General features: G+C 44.8%; 1 protein-coding gene across 3 annotated transcripts in view; it reads left to right on the top strand.

Moving 5' to 3' along the window:
• The window catches only part of LOC121709640 (rho GTPase-activating protein 26-like), a 62,153-nt gene extending 41,429 nt beyond the window's left edge, over nucleotides 1-20,724 (top strand). The window contains exons 15-24 of one of the 3 annotated variants that reach the window (XM_042093204.1): nucleotides 3,340-3,424; nucleotides 3,768-3,826; nucleotides 6,152-6,257; nucleotides 7,351-7,510; nucleotides 11,769-11,919; nucleotides 12,092-12,308; nucleotides 17,108-17,143; nucleotides 17,485-17,592; nucleotides 18,454-18,542; nucleotides 19,507-20,724. In XM_042093204.1, the coding sequence (XP_041949138.1) occupies nucleotides 3,340-3,424; nucleotides 3,768-3,826; nucleotides 6,152-6,257; nucleotides 7,351-7,510; nucleotides 11,769-11,919; nucleotides 12,092-12,308; nucleotides 17,108-17,143; nucleotides 17,485-17,592; nucleotides 18,454-18,542; nucleotides 19,507-19,595 (1,100 nt within the window). In that variant the 3' untranslated portion in view covers nucleotides 19,596-20,724. Of the gene's footprint in view, nucleotides 1-3,339; nucleotides 3,425-3,767; nucleotides 3,827-6,151; nucleotides 6,258-7,350; nucleotides 7,511-11,768; nucleotides 11,920-12,091; nucleotides 12,309-17,107; nucleotides 17,144-17,484; nucleotides 17,593-18,450; nucleotides 18,543-19,506 lie in introns of all 3 variants that reach the window. The other 2 variants (XM_042093201.1, XM_042093202.1) reach the window with 2 other exon arrangements.
• Nucleotides 20,725-21,499: the final 775 nt, after the last annotated feature.

Here is a 21,499-nt window from a genome sequence, read left to right as displayed (position 1 = left end):
ATTCTACCTTGTCTGTGGACATCGTTATTTGCAAAGCTGGTGCTGGATAAACAAATAGTGTGCGTGCGACAGAGGGAAAGTTCTTTGGTGTTGCTTTAATGACTTCTGTCCAGTCGCACTCACCCCCATCATCACGAAGTGTTTTGAGAGACTGGTCCTCGCCCACCTCAAGACCTGTTTACCACCCTCACTGGACCCCTTCCAATTCGCCTACCATCAGAACAGGAGCACAGAGGATGCCATCTCTACAGCACCCACCAATAGCAACACCTATGTAAGTCTGCTGTTCATTGACTTCAGCTCAGCACAAACTCAGAGAACTGGACATCAGTACCTCCCTCTGTAACTGGATTCTGGACTTCCTAACCAACAGACCTCAGTCTGTTAGGTTAGATAACCACACCTCCTCAACCATCACCCTGAACACCGGCGTTCCACAGGGATGTGTGCTGAGCCCTCACCTTTACTCCCTCTTCACCTACGACTGCACACCTATACATGGCTCTAACATCATTGTCAAGTTTGTAGATGACACTACAGTGATTGGTCTCATCAGCAACAATGATGAGACGGCCTACAGGGAGGAGGTCCAGCACCTAACATCGTGGTGCACTGATAACAACCTGGCTCTCAACACCAGAATGACCAAAATGCTCATTGTGGACTTCAGGAAGTCCAAAGCTGGCATACACACCCCCATACTCATCAACAGGACTGAGGTGGAGTGTGTCACCAGCTTCAAGTTTCTGGGTGTCCACATCTCTGAGGACCTCTCTTGGACCCTCAACACCTCTACCCTGATCAAAAAAGCTCACCAGCGTCTCTTCCTTCTGAGGAGACTAAAGAAGGTCCATCTGTCTCCTCAGACCCTGGTGAACTTCTACCGCTGCACCATCGAGAGCATCCTCACCAACTGTGTCACAGTTTGGTATGGCAACTGCTCTGCATGACCGGAAAGCACTGCAGAGGGTGGTGAAAACTGCCCAACGCATCACCGGTTCCTCACCCCTCCATCGAGGCCATCCAGGGAAAGTGATGCTTGTGTAAGGCGCGCAGCATCATCAAAGACTGTTCTCACCCCAACCACTGACTGTTCACCCCACTCCCCTCCGGGAGGCGTTACAGGTCTCTCCGCATCCGAACCAGCAGGTTCAGAGGAAGCTTCTGTCCTGCGGCTGTCACCCTACTAAACTCTAGCTCTGCTTCCCGGTGACATCCAACGAACTAAGCCCCCATCACCCCCCGTCTGATGCTTCCTTGCCTGTGCCAGGGACAACAAGGAGGCGGACATCCCCCAGCCCCCCCCCCCCCCCCCCCACACACACTTACTGTAATTACACTTATATAGCCATATTCTACTGCTCTTCATCCTGCACATACACTTATTCTTAATACTATTATAATGTTACTGTCTCTGCACTACTATGGTACTGTTACCACACTGCACATAGCTGTACATACTGTACATATCTGTTTATATGGTTCATACTAAATATCCATATTTATTCAGTTTTTCTGTAATATATTCTGTTAATACACTGCATATATCTATATTGTTATTACTACTACTATAATGGTACTGCCACTACATTGCACATATCTGTACATGTTGTTCATACATTGTTCCTATTACATAGCCATATTTATTCTGATCTTATAAGGTTAATGCTAATATACTATATATACTATATAATATACTAATGCACATACTTATATTTACTTTATACTACTCTAAACCACCTTCTGAAAACAACTGTATACTACTGTCTACACTGCACTATATCCTTTGTCTTGTCTATGCACCACCTACTTTGTATATCACATTGCACTTTTTCTGCTTTTTTGCACTTCTGGTTAGACACAAACTGCATTTAGTTGTCTCTGTACTTGTACTCTGCAAAATGACAAAGTTGAATCTAATCTAATCTAATCTAATCTAATACATTTTGTACATTATCACAGATAGCAGTAAGCAATAACAATTGTCAGGCTGACACTGGTAGACAGGAAACTCGGAAGGCTGCACAGGAGTATTGGTGTGTGCAGAAGATTTTATGATAAGATTGAATCACTTATTAATTGCGAACAATTGTTGCATTGCTTCCTTTGAGATTACAAATTTGGGAGACACACTCTGTCAGCACATGCAGACACAAACATAGACACCTAAGCATACTCATGCACACCCATGTCTGCCCTTTCAACCTGGCACCAGACCCTAAGGCTAAAAGTAGCAGGACTCCTTGTTGTACAACTGGGGTAGGGTCATCCGTTGGGTATTTTTTTGTACATTCAGCCTCTTCTCGACAGATCCTGATGATTGAAAATAAACCAAACAACAGATTTTACGAATTAAAAATAACCCAACGCGTTGCACGCACATGCCCAGTCAGAGTGAAGGAATGTGCTCCTTCATGGTGGAGATGTCCCAGAGGGAGGGAGGAGTGGCGTTGGGTCTGATGTGGTCCAGGTGCCTGGATGGCCATGAAAAAACCAGACATCCCACACACTTGAGAGTCATTCAGCCTCTGTGTCTCTCTCTGTCTCCCTCCCTGTTTGTGTGTGTGTGTTTGTGTGTGTGTGTGTGTGTGTATGTGTGTGTGTGAGAGAGAGAGAGTGTTACCATGTGCGTGGTGCTCCAGATCATCTGAATCCGCTCTGTTCTGGTTCCGAGGGGCCACTCCTCTTGGATGTTTTTCGGTGACCACATGTGGCCTACCGCTCTCCTGCTTTTAGCTTCTCCCACTCTTCTTGTGTATCTGAAACAAACAAACAAAAAAAACGTTCCGTCTCGCGATGAATCATTTATGCGCTCAGGCCTACCATTACTCAGGAAAGTATATTTAGAAATACCACCCCGCCCCCCCCCCCCCCCCCCCCCTTGTCAATCAGAAAGGGCGGCATACAAAAACCAGTGGAGGAAAATAACTGTCTGTAATTACTGTGCCTCGGGCATTGCAGGCTAATGGATTTCTCAGCCAGAAGGTGCACTAAATGTGTGTAATTTAGCAATCATTCATAAGGTATAGCTACAGTAGTATTTAGGAGCATTTAAGGGTGCACCACTACCATATACATACATATTATACGCAGCATATAACAACATGGCATAATAACATAAGAAGTGGATTTCCCCTCCCCCAGACTGGAGAGCCAGAATGGTTATATAAGTTTTACATGATGGGATTATGCAATATTGTGGCATGAAGCAGAATAAGCTCGTAACAGGATATTCAAGAATTGAAAACAAACTTAATTTTGTGGATAAACTAGTCGTATTATTCTGGCCAGCATGTACACTGTAAAATTAAAGATGAGAATTTTGTTTTTGCTCACCAGATCCTAAAACATGTGCTGATGTAGAACTGGACAGCACAGAGTGGGAGATCAAGACCATTACCAGCGCCATCAAGCATTACCTCAGGTAAAGCACACACACACACACACACACACACACACACACACACACACACACACACACACAGAAAGAGAGAGAGAAAGAGAGAGAGAGACAGACACACACTCTTTTTTTTTCTCCCTCTCTCTCACTCTCACATACAGACAAATGTGTTTACATGCATAAAATGAAAACTTCCCACACAAGCATTTTTCTGTGCAAAACCCTCCATTAGAGTTGAAGTAGTGGTATCATGGCAAATGGAGGATGATTAGAAGCTGAATGACTAATGTTATCCCTCTCTTTCTCCTTCTCTTTCGTGTTGGCCTGATGTTCCTGTCCTCCTGCTCCTCCCTCCTTCTCTTGCTAGGGTGCTACCTGCACCCCTCATGACCTATCAGTACCAGAGGAGCTTCATCAAAGCTGCCAGTAAGTTCTCCTCCTCCTCTCTTCTCCCCTCATACCTCCTCTCCTCTCTTCTCCCCCCCCTATTCCCCCTCTTCTGTTCTCCTCTCCCCTCATTGTCCTTCATTCTGTCTTTACCTCCTCTCCCATGGTTCCCTCTCTTCTCCCCTCCCTTCCTCTCCTCCCTCTGATTCCCCCTCTCCTCTCCTCTCCTGTCCTCTCTTGTGATTCTCTCACTCCAGTGCCACGAGTTTTACCGGTGCCCTTTAATCTTCCTGTAGAGTGGCGACAAGCTCATTTGGATGATGTGCTTTTCCTTTTGCCTCTGATAGCACTCTGCCCGTACACACCAGTACACAGACAGGCAGACAAATACAGGGAGATGCTCTCTCTCTCTCTCTCTCTCTCTCTCTCTCTCTCTCTCTCTCTCTCTCTCTCTCTCTCTCTCTCACAACACACACACAGGCTCGTGCACTCTGCGTTAGTGTTGCGTAGCAAGAGTAGGCCAAACAGGAAGTGAGGGTGTGTCTGAAGCTCGCTGCACAGGAAATGATTTTACCATGAGGCGCACAACGACCTGTGAGCACACACACACACACAGACACACACACACACACACATACACACACAAATCCACCCCCGTGTTTGATACAAAACAGAGCAGATCATTTAGACACCCGCCACAACATACACACAGACCCATTGCTCACACAGACACACACACACACACACACATTGTGAGAAAAGCCGGACTTGCTCCTAAATGCTTGTGTGTTGCAGCACTGCCACAGCAAGGCAACATCAGGACGCTGTCCTCATTTGAACTCATTTTACAAGCTCCCTCTTTCCCACTCCCCTCCCTTTCCCTCTCTCCCTCCCTCTCTCTCTCTCTCTCTCTCTCCCTCCCTCTCTCTCTCTCGCCTTTTCTCTACTGCTTGGTATGGGTTACGTGTAAAGGGCACCGTTCCACCTGGAACCAGCCCATGTCTGAGAAAACAGCAGACTAGTGCGCGCGTGCGCGCGGACACACACACACACACACACACACACACACACACACACACACACACACACACACAAACAAACAAGCACAAACAAACAAGGACACACACACACACACACATACACACACACACACACACACACACACACACACACACACACACACACACACACACACACACACACACACACAGACAGACAGACACACAGGTACAGGCACAGACACGTCTCTCTCTCTCTCTCTCTCTCTCTCTCTCTCCCCCCTCCCTCTCTCTATCTGTCTATCTCCTTCCTCTCTTTCTCTTTTTTTCCTCTCTCCCTGGCACAGTCTCTCATGCAGTCTCATAGACGCCCCTTCTCTGCTCGCTCTCACTCTCGTCCCTCCTCGCATAGAGGCTCTCTGACAGAGTCTGGCCAGTGTCCACTCTCTCTTTCCCTCCCCCTGCCCCAGTCGCCCACCACCTCTCACTCTTGCCCAACGACGGCATCGCTGTACGACACTCTGCCATTGCACAGCACAAAGAAGCCACTGGGTGGTGATATTTCTGTGTGATTATGCTTGTGTGTGTGTGTGTGTGTGTGTGTGTGTGTGTGTGTGTGTGTGTTTGTATTGAAAGGGGAGGGGGTGTTTGTGGTGATGTGTCTGTGCATGTGTCATTGAGTCTGGACCTTTCTGCCTTGTCACTAAGCTGTTTTGATTTGTGTGCTTGTGTAAGGGACCCCACTTGTGTGTGTGTGTGTGCGTGTGTGTGTCTGTGTGTGTGTGTGTGCATGTCTTTGCATGCTTGTACATAATTTGAAGCAATGAACTCGAGTTGCACTTAGATCCACTGAGACCACCAAGTTGAAACACCCTAAACAAACTGTAACATGAAGAGACTTCACGGACATGTAAAATAGAGGTGATAACTTGACTTTGAAAAACTCCAGAGCAGTTGAGAAGCACTTTGTCCATAAATAAGTGTGAAGATGGTGCCAAACAAAGTTCTTGTAAACTTTGCCAATGGAACACCAAGGCAGCTCTGGAGTTCACAGGGTGTGTATCTATGTATAGCACAGAGGTGAGTGAGAACTGCCGTTTCCTAGCTCACAAGCTCCAGTTGGCGCAACTTTGTATAATAGAGGGAACTTGACAGATTTGCGCAAGAAACATTTAAAAAACACATAACTGGGAGTAAAGTAAGGCTTTGAAATCGGAAAGGGGAAGTTATCTTAGATGTAGGTTCTATTTCACAACAGGCTTTGCATTTAAGCCTGACATTCTTTTATTCATGCCCATTGTATAACATGGCCTTCTTTGAAAACATTCTCTCTCTCTCTCTCTCTCTCTCTCTGTACATCCTGAAGAGCTGGACAACCCGGAGGCGCGCGTGGCCGAGATCCACAGCCTGGTCCATCGGCTGCCTGAGAAGAATCGGCAGATGCTCGAGCTGCTTATGAAACATTTGGCAAAGTAGGTCCTGCGTGGGGCTGTCTGCCTTCCTCCGCCCCCTTTTACTATGTTACAAATCCCGCTGTGGTCAGCCCTAAGAGGATTGGGAGGGTAATGAACTCAGCGCAATGACAGCACTGCTAGGCTCCCGTTGACCCCGCCCCCCCCAACAGCCCCCTCCCACCCACACACACACACACACACACACACACATACTCATGCTCACATACACTCTCACTTCTGCTCCCAATTCAGTAGAGACATTAATGCAATCAGTTTTTCCCAGAGTCACAGAGAGACTTTTTACAGCTGTGTTGTTTCCAGAGATAAAGAGGATTGCAGCACAATCTCCGTGTTGACACACTTTGCATTTGACTTGATCTTTCTGCAAATACCACTGTCTTGCACCCCACCTGACCTCTCCATAGCATCCAGTCACACTCAGATCCCTGCCGTAGACAACGATGAATCTGCTTACTTTAGTGGTGTTTTGTGTAATTTTCTAGAAGGTCTACGGTCTGTGCACAGAGGGTATTGGGCATTGGCCTGCAGGCTAGACTTATGACATGAACAGCATGTATAAGTATATATACTTTTTTGATCCCGTGAGGGAAATTTGGTCTCTGCATTTAACCCAATCGGTGAATTAGTGAAACACAAACAGCACACAGTGAACACACAGTGAGGTGAAGCACACACTAATCCCGGAGCAGTGAGCTGCCTGCTTCAACGGCGGCGCTCGGGGAGCAGTGAGGGGTTAGGTGCCTTGCTCAAGGGCACTTACTTGACCCACTGGTCGGGGCTCGAACCGGCAACCCTCCGGTTACAAGTCCAGAGTGCTAACCAGTGGGCCACGGCTTCCCCCAACATTTGCAATGATGTTGCAATGATGTGTTAACACTAATGTCTGTTGATCTTGTGGGTGTGTGTGGATAAGCATGTGTGTGGGTTTGTTTATGTGTGTATCTAAGAACTCTGCATGTGTAAACAGGCCACAGTCACTTTAAAGATGTGTCTTTACCAATAACATGACCATATGCTTTCCCATAGTCACTCAACCTCACCTCAATATGAGTCACCTCAATACCTCAAACCTCTCTGTCTGTCTGCACAGCGTGGCCAATCATCACCAGCAGAACCTGATGACAGTGGCCAATCTGGGCGTGGTGTTTGGCCCCACTCTGCTCCGCCCCCAGGAAGAGACGGTGGCGGCCATCATGGACATCAAGTTCCAGAATATCGTGGTGGAGATTCTCATCGAGAACCATGAGAAGGTGGGTGACATGCAGCAGAACAGCGGAACCCCATACGGTTCTGCACGTCTGGGACGGAGACCAAACATCAAACAACATTGAGGCACAAAGTCCAGATGCTGTGTTGCTGAGGAGTGCATGCTGAAACACTGGTGCTTTTGCCTGACGAGCCAGACCCACATTAAAATGTAGGGTCTGGGCACTCACCGTTCGCAGTGCTCAGTCCAAGGGGCAGGATAATCGGTTGTCTTTCAAATTCCCTCTGCACGCAATAGGACAGCGCTGAGTCCCATGCGCTTCCCACCAGCGGAGCTAGTTGGCTAGTTCAAACTTTTGCCAACTTAATAAACGCTTAACTCGTGTCACACTGTTCGCCAACAGCAACATTATCTTATTTGTTTTTAAGTAGCAGGGAATTCAAGCCAAACTGTTGCAACTCTGCCATCAATCATTATGTTAAGCCCGTCTAACGACTCTATACACGATTTGATTGGCCTGATTGAAGTTTAATTTTTCGAGCTCACAAGCCAACGGAGAGTTGCTAGACTAGCCCGCTAGGGTGCGTCTAGATTTCTAGGCTACTGGCGCTTACCACTGGAAGGGACATCTGATGCTGGTCACTATTCATTTCATGCAGTGCAGCATCTTCTCACAACCTTGCTTGGTGCACATTGGTCACAATTGAAGAGTTTAGTTAAAAAAAAACGCTATATATACATTTTTAAAAACATTAATAAGTCATGTTATTTAATTGTGTATCTCAGGCAATAGCAATAATTTGTGCAGTTGAGTAAAGATAAATCAAATAACAATAGCCCAATTACAGTTCCACTGAAATTACCTGGAAAACCAAACTGAAAAAATAAATTATTCATGAAAATTCATGAACATGGAGGATATGGCGTTTTGGAACCAAACTCCTCAATTGCTTGTGCATTCGTTTTAATAGATCACACTACACAATAAAGGGGCCAAAAAATGGGTTGGGTGTGGTCAAAGATTTCTAAAATGTCGTTTGTGGCCGGGATGTCTGACGCGTACATTTAATGACCTTTTTCTAAGAAATGTGAGCTGTGCTTTTGGAACTAATCTCAAAATTTGTACAGCATAAATGATGTGGATTGGAAGGGCCTGTTGGCCCGGGCCTGCTGTGTGTAGGGTGGGCTCGGCGGGTTCCGGCGCAGGCCAAGCCAACTGGGGTGGATTATGGTGGACTGGGCCGGGTTGAGGAGTTGCTGCTGGCTGCCAGTAGAAGAGGGCCCAGGCTGTGAGTGGACTCTGGGGGGAGTGAGTGTGAGATCATGGAGCGGTTGAAGCGTTTAGCCGTCCCCTCAGATCAGGGCCAGAGACCCCCTCTGTGAGCTGGACAGTGAGCACAGGGAGGCACCTCAGAGCTCAGCACCTCACTATGTCTCTCACCCCTCTCATGTCATCTGTCTCTCTCTTTCTCCTTCTCTATGTTCATTCTACTCCTCGTTCTGTTTCTCTTTTCTCTCGCTATCAGTTTCTCTTCTCCTTTTCTCTCTGTTCTCTCCTTTTTTTCATCTCTTCCCTCGTCTCTCTCTTTTTCTCTTTCTCCGTCCATTCTCATCTTATGCAGTCTCTTTCATTTCTCTCCCTCTGTTCTCTGTCTCACTTCTCTCTCTATCATTCGTTTCTTTCTCTCTTTCTCTCTCCCATCATGTATGCCTTGTTAGGCATGCCTTAAAGGCCAAGGTGCTTAGTGTGGTCGCTATGGCAACACGCTACCAAAGCAGCCCAGTGTCGACCCTGCACTGTGACCCCTGCATCACATGACCAGCCAAGGGGAGGGTTTAGGCTCACATCAGATGATCCTCAGTAATACATACACACACATACTCACATGCACACACACACACACACACACACACACACACACACACATATATATACATCCTCTCTCTCTCCCTTTCTTTCTCACGCTAACACACACAGATATACTCACACACACACACAAACACGAACACGCACACACACACACAAACACACACACACACACACACACACTGACACACGCAGCTGCTGTCTCCCTGCACGTCGTCAAAATCAGTGCCATGTCAGTAAAGCCTGAGAGAGGGGAAAAAAGCAGAAGGCAGACGGCCGCGTTACATAAGAGGCTCTTTCAGCGCTGCTCCGTGCTAAAGCTACTCTGCTCCGTGCTACTCTGCTCCGTGCTACTCTGCTCCGTGCTGCGCTGCTCCGTGCTACTCTGCTCCGTGCTACTCTGCGCCATGCTGCGCTGCGCCGTGCTAAAGCAACGCTGCGCCGTGCTAAAGCAACGCTGCGCCGTGCTAAAGCTACGCTGCGCCGTGCTAAAGCTACGCTGCGCCGTGCTGCGCTGCGCTGTGCTAAAGCTACGCTGCGCCGCGCTACGCTGCGCCGTGTTACGATGCGCCGTGCTACGATGCGCCGTGTTACGATGCGCCGTGTTACGATGCGCCGTGTTACGATGCGCTGTGCTACGATGCGCCGTGCTAAAGCTACGCTGCGCCGTGCTACGATGCGCCGTGATGCGCTGCGCCGTGCTACGATGCGCCGTGCTAAAGCTACGCTGCGCCGTGCTACGATGCGCCGTGATGCGCTGCGCCGTGCTGCGCTGCCAGGCAGGGCTGTTTGGCGGAGCGAGAGAGACAGTGGGCAGCAGACACATGATGAATGGCCCGACTGGGAGGGATGCGGCAGGCAGCCCAAAGCAGACAGTGACTCCAGGGAAGAGCAAACCCAGCACTACAGAGAGTGTACTACTCTCAAGCTCCTTGCTAGGACACAAACCGAGTCCTCTTTTTACCAAATGCCCTCAATTTAGTGTACTTATGTAAGGACACATGTAGTCATTTAGTGGAGGTTTTTATCCAAAGCGACTTACACAAAAGGGAACAATCAATGTTAGTGCAGCAATAAGTACTACTCGCATATAAGCAAAGTTAAGTAGCGTATAATACTGTGTACCTCTAAAATAAGTGCATATACTGCACATCTTCTAAACTCTAACCTTAACCCAAAGTATGTGTTATTTGTAATAACATGCTCAAACGCAAACAGGAAAATATATTTACTGATTAAATATGTACCAGAGATATTTGATGAACAGGGCACTTACAGTTTTTTTTAAACTGCTTACACACTAAATTTTTGCTTGTCATACTATTTTCTACACATGGTTTTCAAACACCATAACCCCACACCAAGTCTGCAAAACCGCACACTAATTCTCAGTATTTGACTTAGTTTTCAATTTCCTAAAACACATTTTTCAAAACACCACACACAATTTTCTACCTAACACACAAAAATCTAAGAGGAAGGAACTTGATTGATTTCACTTGATTGAACACTCATTACTTTACTGAACACCATCTGATTGCCTTAGTATAAGCCTATGAATAGATATACTCTATATATAGGTATAGACCCTTTCAATCTGTTCCTAGAGGATGGTTCAAATGTTCAGAACCAATGCAGATACTTTGAAATGAAAATTAATTGGACTTTAGTGTAATGTTCTATAAAAAGTCGAATTTATGTAAAACTATGAATATATAGGCCTTCTTGAATTTCCCCTTGGGGATCAATAAAGTATCTATCTATCTATCTTCATATCTATCTGCACACCCAACTGCTCCCCGAACACACACACACACACAGTAATATTTTCTTTGGAAAAAGCAAAGTAATTTGATAGTAGTCAGTAATTTCTTTCTTTAGAAATACAGTACATTCTCTCTTTGGCCAAATCAGCTTTTTCAAAACTCCATGTTCATCTGGTGGTCATTGTATTTTGCTTCCTTTTTCTTGTTGGCTGTAAAATACTCACAACAGCAAATTATTTGGGACAAATCACTACTTTTTTGGTTTCAATATTGCTTACTACGTACATGTTTACTGTACTGTGTATTTCACCTTCTCTCTGTAGATGACTTTCATTCTTGTATGGAAATATACTGTACATAGAAGCCCATGAAAGACAAAAGAGCTTTAGGTTTTGAGCAACAGTGTGTACAACAGTTGTACAAAACTGTAATATAGAGTATACAAATGACACTTGATATAGAGTTTACAACGAACACTTCCTTTATACCAGGACTCTTTATGTAAAATGTGGCCAACAGACCATATGGACTTGCATAACACATCACAGCTTGATTATGTACCGGTCAGTTGTACTTCATCTTCTGCTGCTCTGGTTTAGTCTAGCAGCATTCTTATTATAGTCGGGGGCAGAGTGATGAGATCTCCTCTCGTCTGGGTCTCCTCACAGATCTTCAGAGAGTCGCCGGCCGGTGGAGGAGGAGGTTCGGCCAACAGCAACGACCTCGCCGTGAGGAGGCGCAGCACGGAGAGCAAAGCGCCGTCCTGCAGCGAGAGGCCACTCACGCTGTTCCACACACCCAGCAACGCGCAGGAGAGAGGTGACACAAACGCATACACACACACACACACACACACACACACACTGATAGAGAAACATGAATGAAAGAGGAAGTCTTCCTGGCAGTCTGACCTGATGCAGATGACCTGAAATACGGCACAGTCCCATGGCCCTAATCAGGACTGTCCTCTGATTTTGTTCTTTCTGACCAGCAGAGAAGAGATCAAGTGTGGTGCTCAACTCGGACACCCTCAGCACCCCTCCGTTGGCCAACTGCAACAGCTCTCACCCCGGGTCCCTCACCATCGCTCACCCGAGCTCGCACGCGGCCACACACACGCCCGTCTGGACCCGCCTCAACAGCCTCCCCACAGGAGACATGGACCTCGACGGTGTCCTGCTGATGAGACAGAACCGGCCCAACTCGCTGTGAGTGACCGAACGGGCGATTGTTTACTTTCGATCGCCAACTCTTTGTGCTTTTGATCGCCAACTCTCTGTGCTTTCGATCGGCAACTCTCTGTGCTTTCGATCGCCAACTCTCTGTTTCACACTCTCATTCTCCCATTTTCAAGTCTATACTTCACACTCTAAACTCTACAAGTTACCACTCTGGGGTGTGTTTCCCAAAACCATAGTTGCTAACTAAGGTATACTGGAAAGGGATACTGTGGTCACTGAATGGTATTGTGACACTGAACAAAGAGGTGTTGACTGGAAAAAAAGTTTTTGACGACAAGCTAAATTAATCGAAAAGTAACACACACCAAGGATGGCGTGAGGTGCTTATCAGTGGTTATCACCAGGAGAGAAGAAATTATCTTTTCTAATTGGCTGGTGTGGTGGCTATTAATTCTGAATAACGGGACACATCACGATTACTGTAGGCAATGGGCCAAAGACACAAAAAGTCAAACCGCACCCAAGTTGGCAGTGTTCAGTGATGCTTACATTCTAAATGTTCTTTCCCCACTTGTGCATTTTATCTTGAATCCTTGTTATGATATATATATATATATATATATATATATATATATATTATCTTATCACAAACTTGACGAGAGATTAAAAACCACATCAAAAGACTGACAGAAAGACTACACCAGCAGAATTCCCTAATGGCATGTTTATCCTGAGTCTACATGGCCTATTAAAATGCAGCGAGCAGTTCACTAACGGCCTGGGGTGCTGTGGACAGGACTCCTGGTGGGCCCTCCATCTTGTTAAGCTTCTGGTCAAAAACACTTTTGCCACAGAGTTCTTAGTCCTCATTAACGTCGCTCCTCTTCAGACCCTATAGGCTCCCAGCAGGCTGCCCAGTCATGCGATTTAGCCTAAGGAATTATGGGTAGAAAGATACGCGTCCTGCTGCGGCTGCTGCTGCTTAGCCCACGAGTATTACAGAGCTGCACCTTTAGGAGAGGAAAACATGAACAGCAACATAAAGGTCAGGTGTACCAGTCCCCCTTCCTACCCAATGATTTTACCCCACCATGGGGAAGCTGTAGCTCCTACTGCCGCCAGGCAAGCCCTCCACCGCCCCCGCCCCCCCCATACCCCCAGCTCCAGCTCTATCTGTACTTACATCAAAGGCCAGGAAATGTCCAAATGTAAACTCGGCATGAACTGGGGACGTGAAATGTGTGTGGGGGGACTACTGTGGTTCAGGGCTGTGGCCTCTGACCCCTACCCCCCCATCCCCCTGTGAAGCTGTGGCTTATGGAAGGTCATCCTAGGACCTGATCTCTCTGATCTTGTCCTTTACCTCTAGCAGGAGCTTCCCATTCCCCTCTTTGAGAAAAACAGTTCTGACATGGCTCTTACATAAGTAACGGCCATGCAACAGAAATACGCTCTCTCTCTCTCTCTCCCCCTCTCCCTCTCTCTCACGTACACACACTTACCAATAGAAGAGGGGTGAAAAAAAGTAAAAACTTCCCCAGTGACTCAAGCCTGAAATGGTTTTCCTGGAAAACTCTGTCATTGAAATATTTTTTCTACTGGTCGTTTCACAGAGAAACATTAATCACTGCAAGGCGAGTCAGAGCATGCTCAACTACAGTCTCAGGGGGAGAGTGGTGCTCTCCCTCACTCTCTCCCTCTCTTTCTCTCTCTCTCTCTTGCTCTCTCTCTCTCCCTCCTACCATCCCCCTCCCTTTGGCTCTCTCTGTCCTTCTCCCACATCTCTCCTCTTTCAGTTGCTCTCCCTCTTTCTATCTCTCTCTCTCTCTCTCTCTGCCTTACAGTATGGTCTCTTTCTGTTCCTATCTATTGTGTAGAACATAATGCACACAAATCCCAGCATGCATTGAGGTATCTCGATTGAAATCTGATACCAAGTCATACACCTTGTTACTCAGCTGAAAGCAACAACTCTTTTGGCCAAGTGTTGGACCATTGCAAATTAGCAGGTATAGACAAATATACATGAAAACATGCAAGCAGAAACAGGAAGTATTTTTGGATACACACATTTGTAAGTCAGTGCATGTGGGATCGGTTTGTGTGTTTCCGAGGTGTGAACTGTCGAGTCGCAGACCGTGGCCATGACCGTTTCAAAGAGTAGCATATGTCCCATCATGACCATGCTGGAAACAGCAGGGGGGCGGCCAGTCGAGCAGAGTGGCCGTGATTTGTGGTCACTCAACTGGCGGGGACGCTGGGTGTGGCGAGCAGAGATCTATCTCAGTCACGCACAGCAGCCTCGCAAATCATCCACCGTAACCTTACAGAACAGCAGCATCCACGGCCACGAGCTTTGATGCTCGCCAAGCTGGAATCTGCAAGAACGTTTACATGGTGGTAATGTCACACACAACACTCTCTGATGACTCACACACACACAAAAAAAGAATGGCACATCAAATGACTGCACGCTAATGCGTTCACTGACCTTCACATGCTTTTCATATTCAATAGCATATTCCAGGTGATGTGCTAATGTCTGACCCATACATAACAGTATTGGCAGTAAGGCAAATGAAGTGGAGTGAAGGGGAGTGCAGAGTCAAACAATGCATATTTTTGCATTCTATAAAGTAGCCCGTCAGGTTCTGTTAATCTGTATTTGCACGAGTACCTAATGGTTAGCTGTGCCAAAGCTTCCGGCAATTATGTGTTTCTGGACATGATTGTCTGCTAACAAGTGGGCAATAGGTTTACAGATATGTGTAATGTCTTGCTTAATAAATATAAATTAAATTAAATTGCTTTTAAGCTGATCCAAACATGGTAAAGAGTTGTGTTGTTGCAGGTGTGTGATTCAAAAGGTAATTTGTGTAATCTTTTCCACAAATTCATAAATCAGAGATTTGTAAATGCATTTCAGCTTTTTTTAGGGAATCTAGTGGTTATTATTACTTCTAAAACACTAAGGGCAATTTTCAATTATTTGTGTTAAATGTACTTTTGCATGTATGTTGTGTGTGTGTGTGTGTGTGTGTGTGTGTGTGTGTGTGTGTGAGAGAGAGAGAGACAGAAAGAGAGAGAAAGGCTGTATGAGGCTTGTAACTATGAGGTCATCAGTAAGTGCTGACCTCCTAGGGCATGGCTGGTTCCATAATTGAATAATTTGGTAGAGATTGATTGGACAGCGGCTAGGAAACCAAGGACCAATTGAGTACCAGTAGCCAAAGGGCAAATCAAGTGGTGTGGAGAGGAGCTTTTTCAACTGCATATGGCTCTGAGGGGGTGTGAATCTGACATCACACCCTCACACTGGTCTCAAAAAGAAACTTGCAGACATGCTGAAGGAAAAGGATACTTACTGTTTAATGGCTATATGTTTGCACTTGGATAAGAGTACACACACACACACACACACACACACACACACACTGACATCACTCTGGAGGTCTGCTCAGACTCCCTAACAACAGAGTGGAAACAGACTTAAAGGTGTTGGTGTATAATTGCCAGCAGACCTTTGGTGATTGGACAGATAGGAAAGGTTCTCTTGAAAAAGCCACGGCTGGCGACTCCTCTGACCTCAGATGCAGAATTCATTGTCCATCACCTGTTTATGTCTGATTTTACTTAAAAAAAACTATTTCACTGTTTTCACTGTTTTTTCCCACTGTTTTTTTATTTAGTAGTAGTAAGTACTACTTTAGTAGTAGTAAGTTTGTAGTTAACTAATATGTGGGCTAAACTAAAGTTATAGTCTATAATAAATTGTAGTTTATAATGTTTATTTTTTTCTCATTACTGTTTTTGGGATGTGTTTGACGTAGAACAAGTGGTGAGCAAAATGACTGTAAGAGATTTTCAGAGTATTGCATTTTAGAGACATTTTGGAGAGTAGACATACTTCTTCTTGGGTTCAAATTGACTACTTTCTCAATTAGTATTGACCTGCCCACTTGGAGGTGTCACAAAGTTGGACACTCAATGCTTACTTGCATTATGTGTCTGTGTACTTTCTCCTGGGATGGATATGATCTTCACCTTATAAGGTGAATGTTCTTGGACCTTATCAATAAAGCTGTAGCAACTGGACTAATAGTTGTAAAAATAATGTTTATATTCACAATGACAACACTGCACAACTAAGTTTGTGTACATCTGTTCCTGCCTCCAGCACAATAAGTACTTTAAGCCCTATGCACAGGATTAAGGTGTTCATATCTGTAGATGCCAATAGTTAACTTCTTTTAAAATGACATTTTTATCGGCCGGTGTTGATGTCGTGTCGGTACCATCTCTTGAATGGCAGAAATGCTGTGCCTCCCATGTGGTCCTGTGGGAGTGTGAACAAGGGGACAGGTTCAGCTGGGAGCCTTTTTCCTCCCGAGCACTCGGTGTACTTGGAGAAGATGCTGACTGCTGATACAATCATCTTATCGCTCCGTCTTTATTGATCTGTAGTTTGGGCCGGCCGTGGCTTTGGCAGCGTGGGGGGATATCTGTGCAGTGGCACAATCACCGGAGCCACTCGTGCTAGGTGTTGGGTTATCCTCGCTGGCGGTTACTTTAGAGTGTGAAATGCAACCAGTTGAAATAAAGTGAAAATAATGTTACATGGCTTGCCCAGCCATTTTGTCTTGTTTTGTTAACCAGCTTATACATTTAAAGTGTTGAATTCCCTTTACCTGCCTTTACCTGGGCATTGACAGGATAACATTAATTCGTTTTAATTACCAAGTATTCACTAATGGTGTAATTACAATGTGATATGAAATAATATCATATCTTTCTCAACTACTCACCTTACTCCCTCTTTTTTGAAGGTTTAATTCCAAGAGCCGTTCAAGTGTTCCAACAAGGTAGTGTGTTCTTTACTTGGTTATGGATGTGTATATGATCTGAGGGAGCTCTGACTATTCTGCATGTCATAAGTATTTCATCATATTTAGAGAGTATATAATTAGTGGTAACGTGGGTATTATGAAACAGCATAATTTTAAAACACATCTTTGTAAAACCCAAGACTTAAGGCATGCAAAATGTTATCCTCCAGACTGCCTTTATATGTTTTAAACTAGTCACTTGATGTGTGTACGATTACATTCGTGAGTAGTGACTGTGTGTGTTTGTGATTTTGACCTGTTATTAAAGTTGTGTGTGTGTGTTTGTTTGTGTGTGTGTTTGTGTGTGTGTGTACTAGTCCGGTATCTCCTAGCCCCACCTCTCCTCGCTCTCCCTCCTGGCCGATGTTCTCTGCCCCTTCCAGTCCTCAGCCCGCCTCCTCATCTGCAGACTCTTCCCCTCTCAGGTCTGTCTTATTGCCAGCTCCGAGCTACCACCCACATCGCCTCCGCAGGCTACCCACAATGCCTTGCTGTTGAGTCTTACTGTACCAGCATCCCACTGTGCCTTGTTTTTGCATATCACACACCTGCTGCTCATGTTCTCAGTCAGGGCCAAGCAACTACCATCAAACACAACACAAGACACACACTCAAACGTAGGCATAGACTCCCATCCCAACTGTCAGCATTTTTTTTAAAACATTTTTATGACAGTGCCTAAATTTGGCTCTGGTGGTCTATAAAGGGCTGGTTGCCTGTGAGTCATGCTATAAACATGGCCTTTGAGAGGAAAAAAACAAAGGAGCACGATTGGAAATGTTCCTTGTGAGAGTAACAGCCATAGCACAATCACCGCATGACTATTTGCTGCCAAGTTGCTAGTTGAATCAGATTATATTCATATATTGTGCCGTAAACATAAGAAGATTGTCATATCTTTGTTGAGAAAAATTACAAATATATTTCTCTACAGCAATCCTGTAGTTCCCCAGTGAGTTCTGTGACGTGATGTGCCATTAGCACACTTACATAATCCACTGACCTTTACAGAAACACATTCAGAACATGAGTCTTGTAGCTGGCAAAACTAGTTTAAAATCTGTACTGTATGTTGGTTCTCATTCCACAGTTTTAACTAGATAAACAGTATTTTTTTAAAAAATGCTTTAATATGTTCTTTACAGAATACTGTACACACAGTATACACATGTATAAAAGACAAGAAGTACAACGAATGTAACCAGTCGCATCATTGACATCTGACCATTTTTCTGTTGTTCGGTTTTCGTAATGTCTTACTGGCCTTACCTTTCACTCTTCAGCAGCGTACAGCGAAAGGCACGAGCCCTCTACGCGTGCAAGGCAGAGCATGATTCAGAACTCTCCTTCATCGCAGGGACCATTTTTGAGAATGGTGAGTGTCTTTGGGGAAAACTCAGGAATGTGCACATCCAACTACGACCAAAGCAGAGTGATTTTGTTAATGTCTTTTTTTATTTGTCAATGTCTTTTTTTTTTATTCAAAAATGCATGTGTCCATTCAAAGTATTTCCTAGATTAAGTAATGCGGGATAACTAATAAGAATTGATTAATGAGGCTGGCATTTACAATGAGTTACATTAAAACCTCACCACTTAGAAGCATGAACTTCTTACTGAAACATTCTGTGTAGCATGGCAGCCACTCAATACTGAAATGAATTCACAGAAATAGCAGATCACTAACCATATGATACAAGGCCTCAAGGAAAGGCCCAAGATGATATATGATGGTTCAGAAAGCCTAGAATAGGGTCAAGTTGGCTGAAACACTCGTCTGATGCAAGCACCTCATCTTCTCATGCCCAAGTTGCAGATTTGCTAGTGCAATGTTGAGCAATGAAGAGGTGGTTGTATGCTTCATAGACTATCTATTGGAACATGACACTTCCTCTATATATTGTTCAGCTCTATTTGAGTCATAAAGTATGGATATGTAGGCCTTGTGTACGTTGGTGCACTTTGTGGCTCATGAGTCACGAGTCGTGGCATACAGTATACTTGTGGCACCAGTGAACAACCTTTGTCATGTCCGTCTTGCTGGCTTCTAGATGGATGTAACGTTAAAACGACATGAGATGGTCAGTGTTTTACTGTAGAGTTTAATCTGTGCTGCTGGGGAAACAGCCTGGTATATATATATCTGTTGTTAAATCCTGCGGACGAGCTGGTACAATATGGGGTTAGCTGGGCAAAGGTCCATGAACTTTGTCCCTTGGAACCACGGATGACTCTACTAAGACAGATTTCCCTGGGGTGGGGATTACTGCAAGTCACCCTGGACATGGACCAAAAGGCATAGTGTGATGTGTACCCACCTGTCCTTTCTCTGTCCCTAGTCCATCGTTCACGGGAGCCCGGCTGGCTCGAGGGGACGCTGGACGGACGGACGGGGCTGATCCCGGAGAACTACGTGGAGTTCCTGTAGCCATGGAAACCAAGAGGATGGCATTGCACTGCACGCCCCCACAGCGTAGGCTGGAGAGGATCCATCCTGCCCCCCCCCCCATCCTCTCCGCCCACATCTCTTGCATTGGAGGTTTATCGAGGACTTCTATGTGTGTGTGTGTGTGTGTGTGTGTGTTTAGGGGTAAGCAGGGGAAGGGTGGAGAGAGAGAGAGAGAGATTGTGTGTGTGTGTGTGTGTGTGTGCGTGATTATGTATTTGTAAGGGAGATTTGGGTAGTTTGATAGTATCACATTATGGCTTCATCATTCCACCTCTTTTTCTTTTTCTTCCAAAATGCACTGCCGTTGCTTTGAGCATTGTTGACATATTTTTACGACCACTTAAAAAGGGAAAAGGAAGAATAGTTTTGGGACCAAAAGTTGCGGCTGTTCTCTCCTTTGGTATACAACTTTTGGAGTACTGAATAATCTCCAGGCAAAGCCTCTAGACATACGATGGCACAAATGGCGTTTTCACAGAGAGGGGTTGTTTTTTCCACGTGGGCACTGACGTGCTTGGGATTTTCCCCCCGGACGAGACGGTGCACGCCAGCTGTTCTTTCAGTGCACAGAACTGCTCTTCATCTCTCTCTCTCTCTCTCTCTTTTTACTCAGAACTACTGAGGTAAATCTCTGTGAGTACATTCAATCCTGGAAAAAAGGGTGGTGGACCAATTCTGGACATGTGTTTTTTTTTTATATATTATTGGGAGCGCATTTCAATGAATATTAAGTGTTTTTGCTTTCTCATAAACAGGAATATCAAAAGGGGAAATTTGTGAAACAAACAAACATGTTTAATGTGAATCAACTTCTTTGGTTGTACTGAAGAAGTCACCTATTTATAATCCTCTCTGAAGCGAGACCCTGCTCCTTGCCCTTTTTCGGAGTGTATTAACCTTGTAAATAACATTTGATAAGGTATAATTTTTTAAGTATAAAAATTTATATTTTGTATTGTAGCATACTAACTTAATTTTTTTAGCATTCAAGTTGCTTCCTCATCTTCTGTCCTTTTTGAGCCTTAATACTTTTAGATCAGATGATATCTGTACAGGAATTGTGAGCCAGACGGGCAGTTTGTTTCCCATTAAAATCAGAGAGGTTTAACTAGTGGTCTTGAGTTTTTTTTTCTGTTTGTTGCCTCCGGCATCTAGAATAATCTACTGCTGGGTGACGTTTTGTCAAGCACTTAAATTCCTGTTCAGATAGTCAATTATGCGTAATAATGTGTGATTTACTGTATTTTAACCTGATGAATGTACTGTCGGTCTTTCGCAAGGTTAATGGTAAATGTCTGGTCTCCTCTAATGCACTCGTACTGTATACTAGCATGAGTAGTACAACAGTGACCTATTTTTGAAGACCTGGGAATTTCTCGTTTCCTTTTTGAAATATGAAATACGTTCTGCTTGAAATCTGAAGTCAGCTCACATTCTAACTGTTAAAGAGGACCAACAAGAAATGGAGAAAACAAGAGATCTAGAACACCAAGGTGACTTTAGTTCAACATTTAATCCGATAGGTGAAAAGATTGACATAGACTACATAGGTGTGATACAGAGGTAATACAAAACTATTTTTAAACAAATAGACATTGGATATTCTTTACATTGGATTACATTTACATAACTGAAATACAAACAAAACAGACTTTACTGAAAGCCGTATACCAGTGAAATATGGTCTGCCCTTAAACTTTATAGATAATATTTGCATGTATTTTGTACAAAATAGACTTTCCGACCACTATGAGGGTAGTGCAAAATCTCAGGCTCTTTTAATTACGTTCACACTTACTTTTCTTTCTGTATTTCTCCCCAAGACACAAGTTAAATCTTCACAGCAATATACAAGAGACCAAAGCCTAGACCTTTACAAAAAA

This window comes from Alosa sapidissima, chromosome 5 (genome assembly GCF_018492685.1).
Source record: "Alosa sapidissima isolate fAloSap1 chromosome 5, fAloSap1.pri, whole genome shotgun sequence".
Lineage (NCBI taxonomy): Eukaryota > Metazoa > Chordata > Actinopteri > Clupeiformes > Clupeidae > Alosa > Alosa sapidissima.
This window is presented reverse-complemented; position numbering and strand designations above follow the sequence as displayed.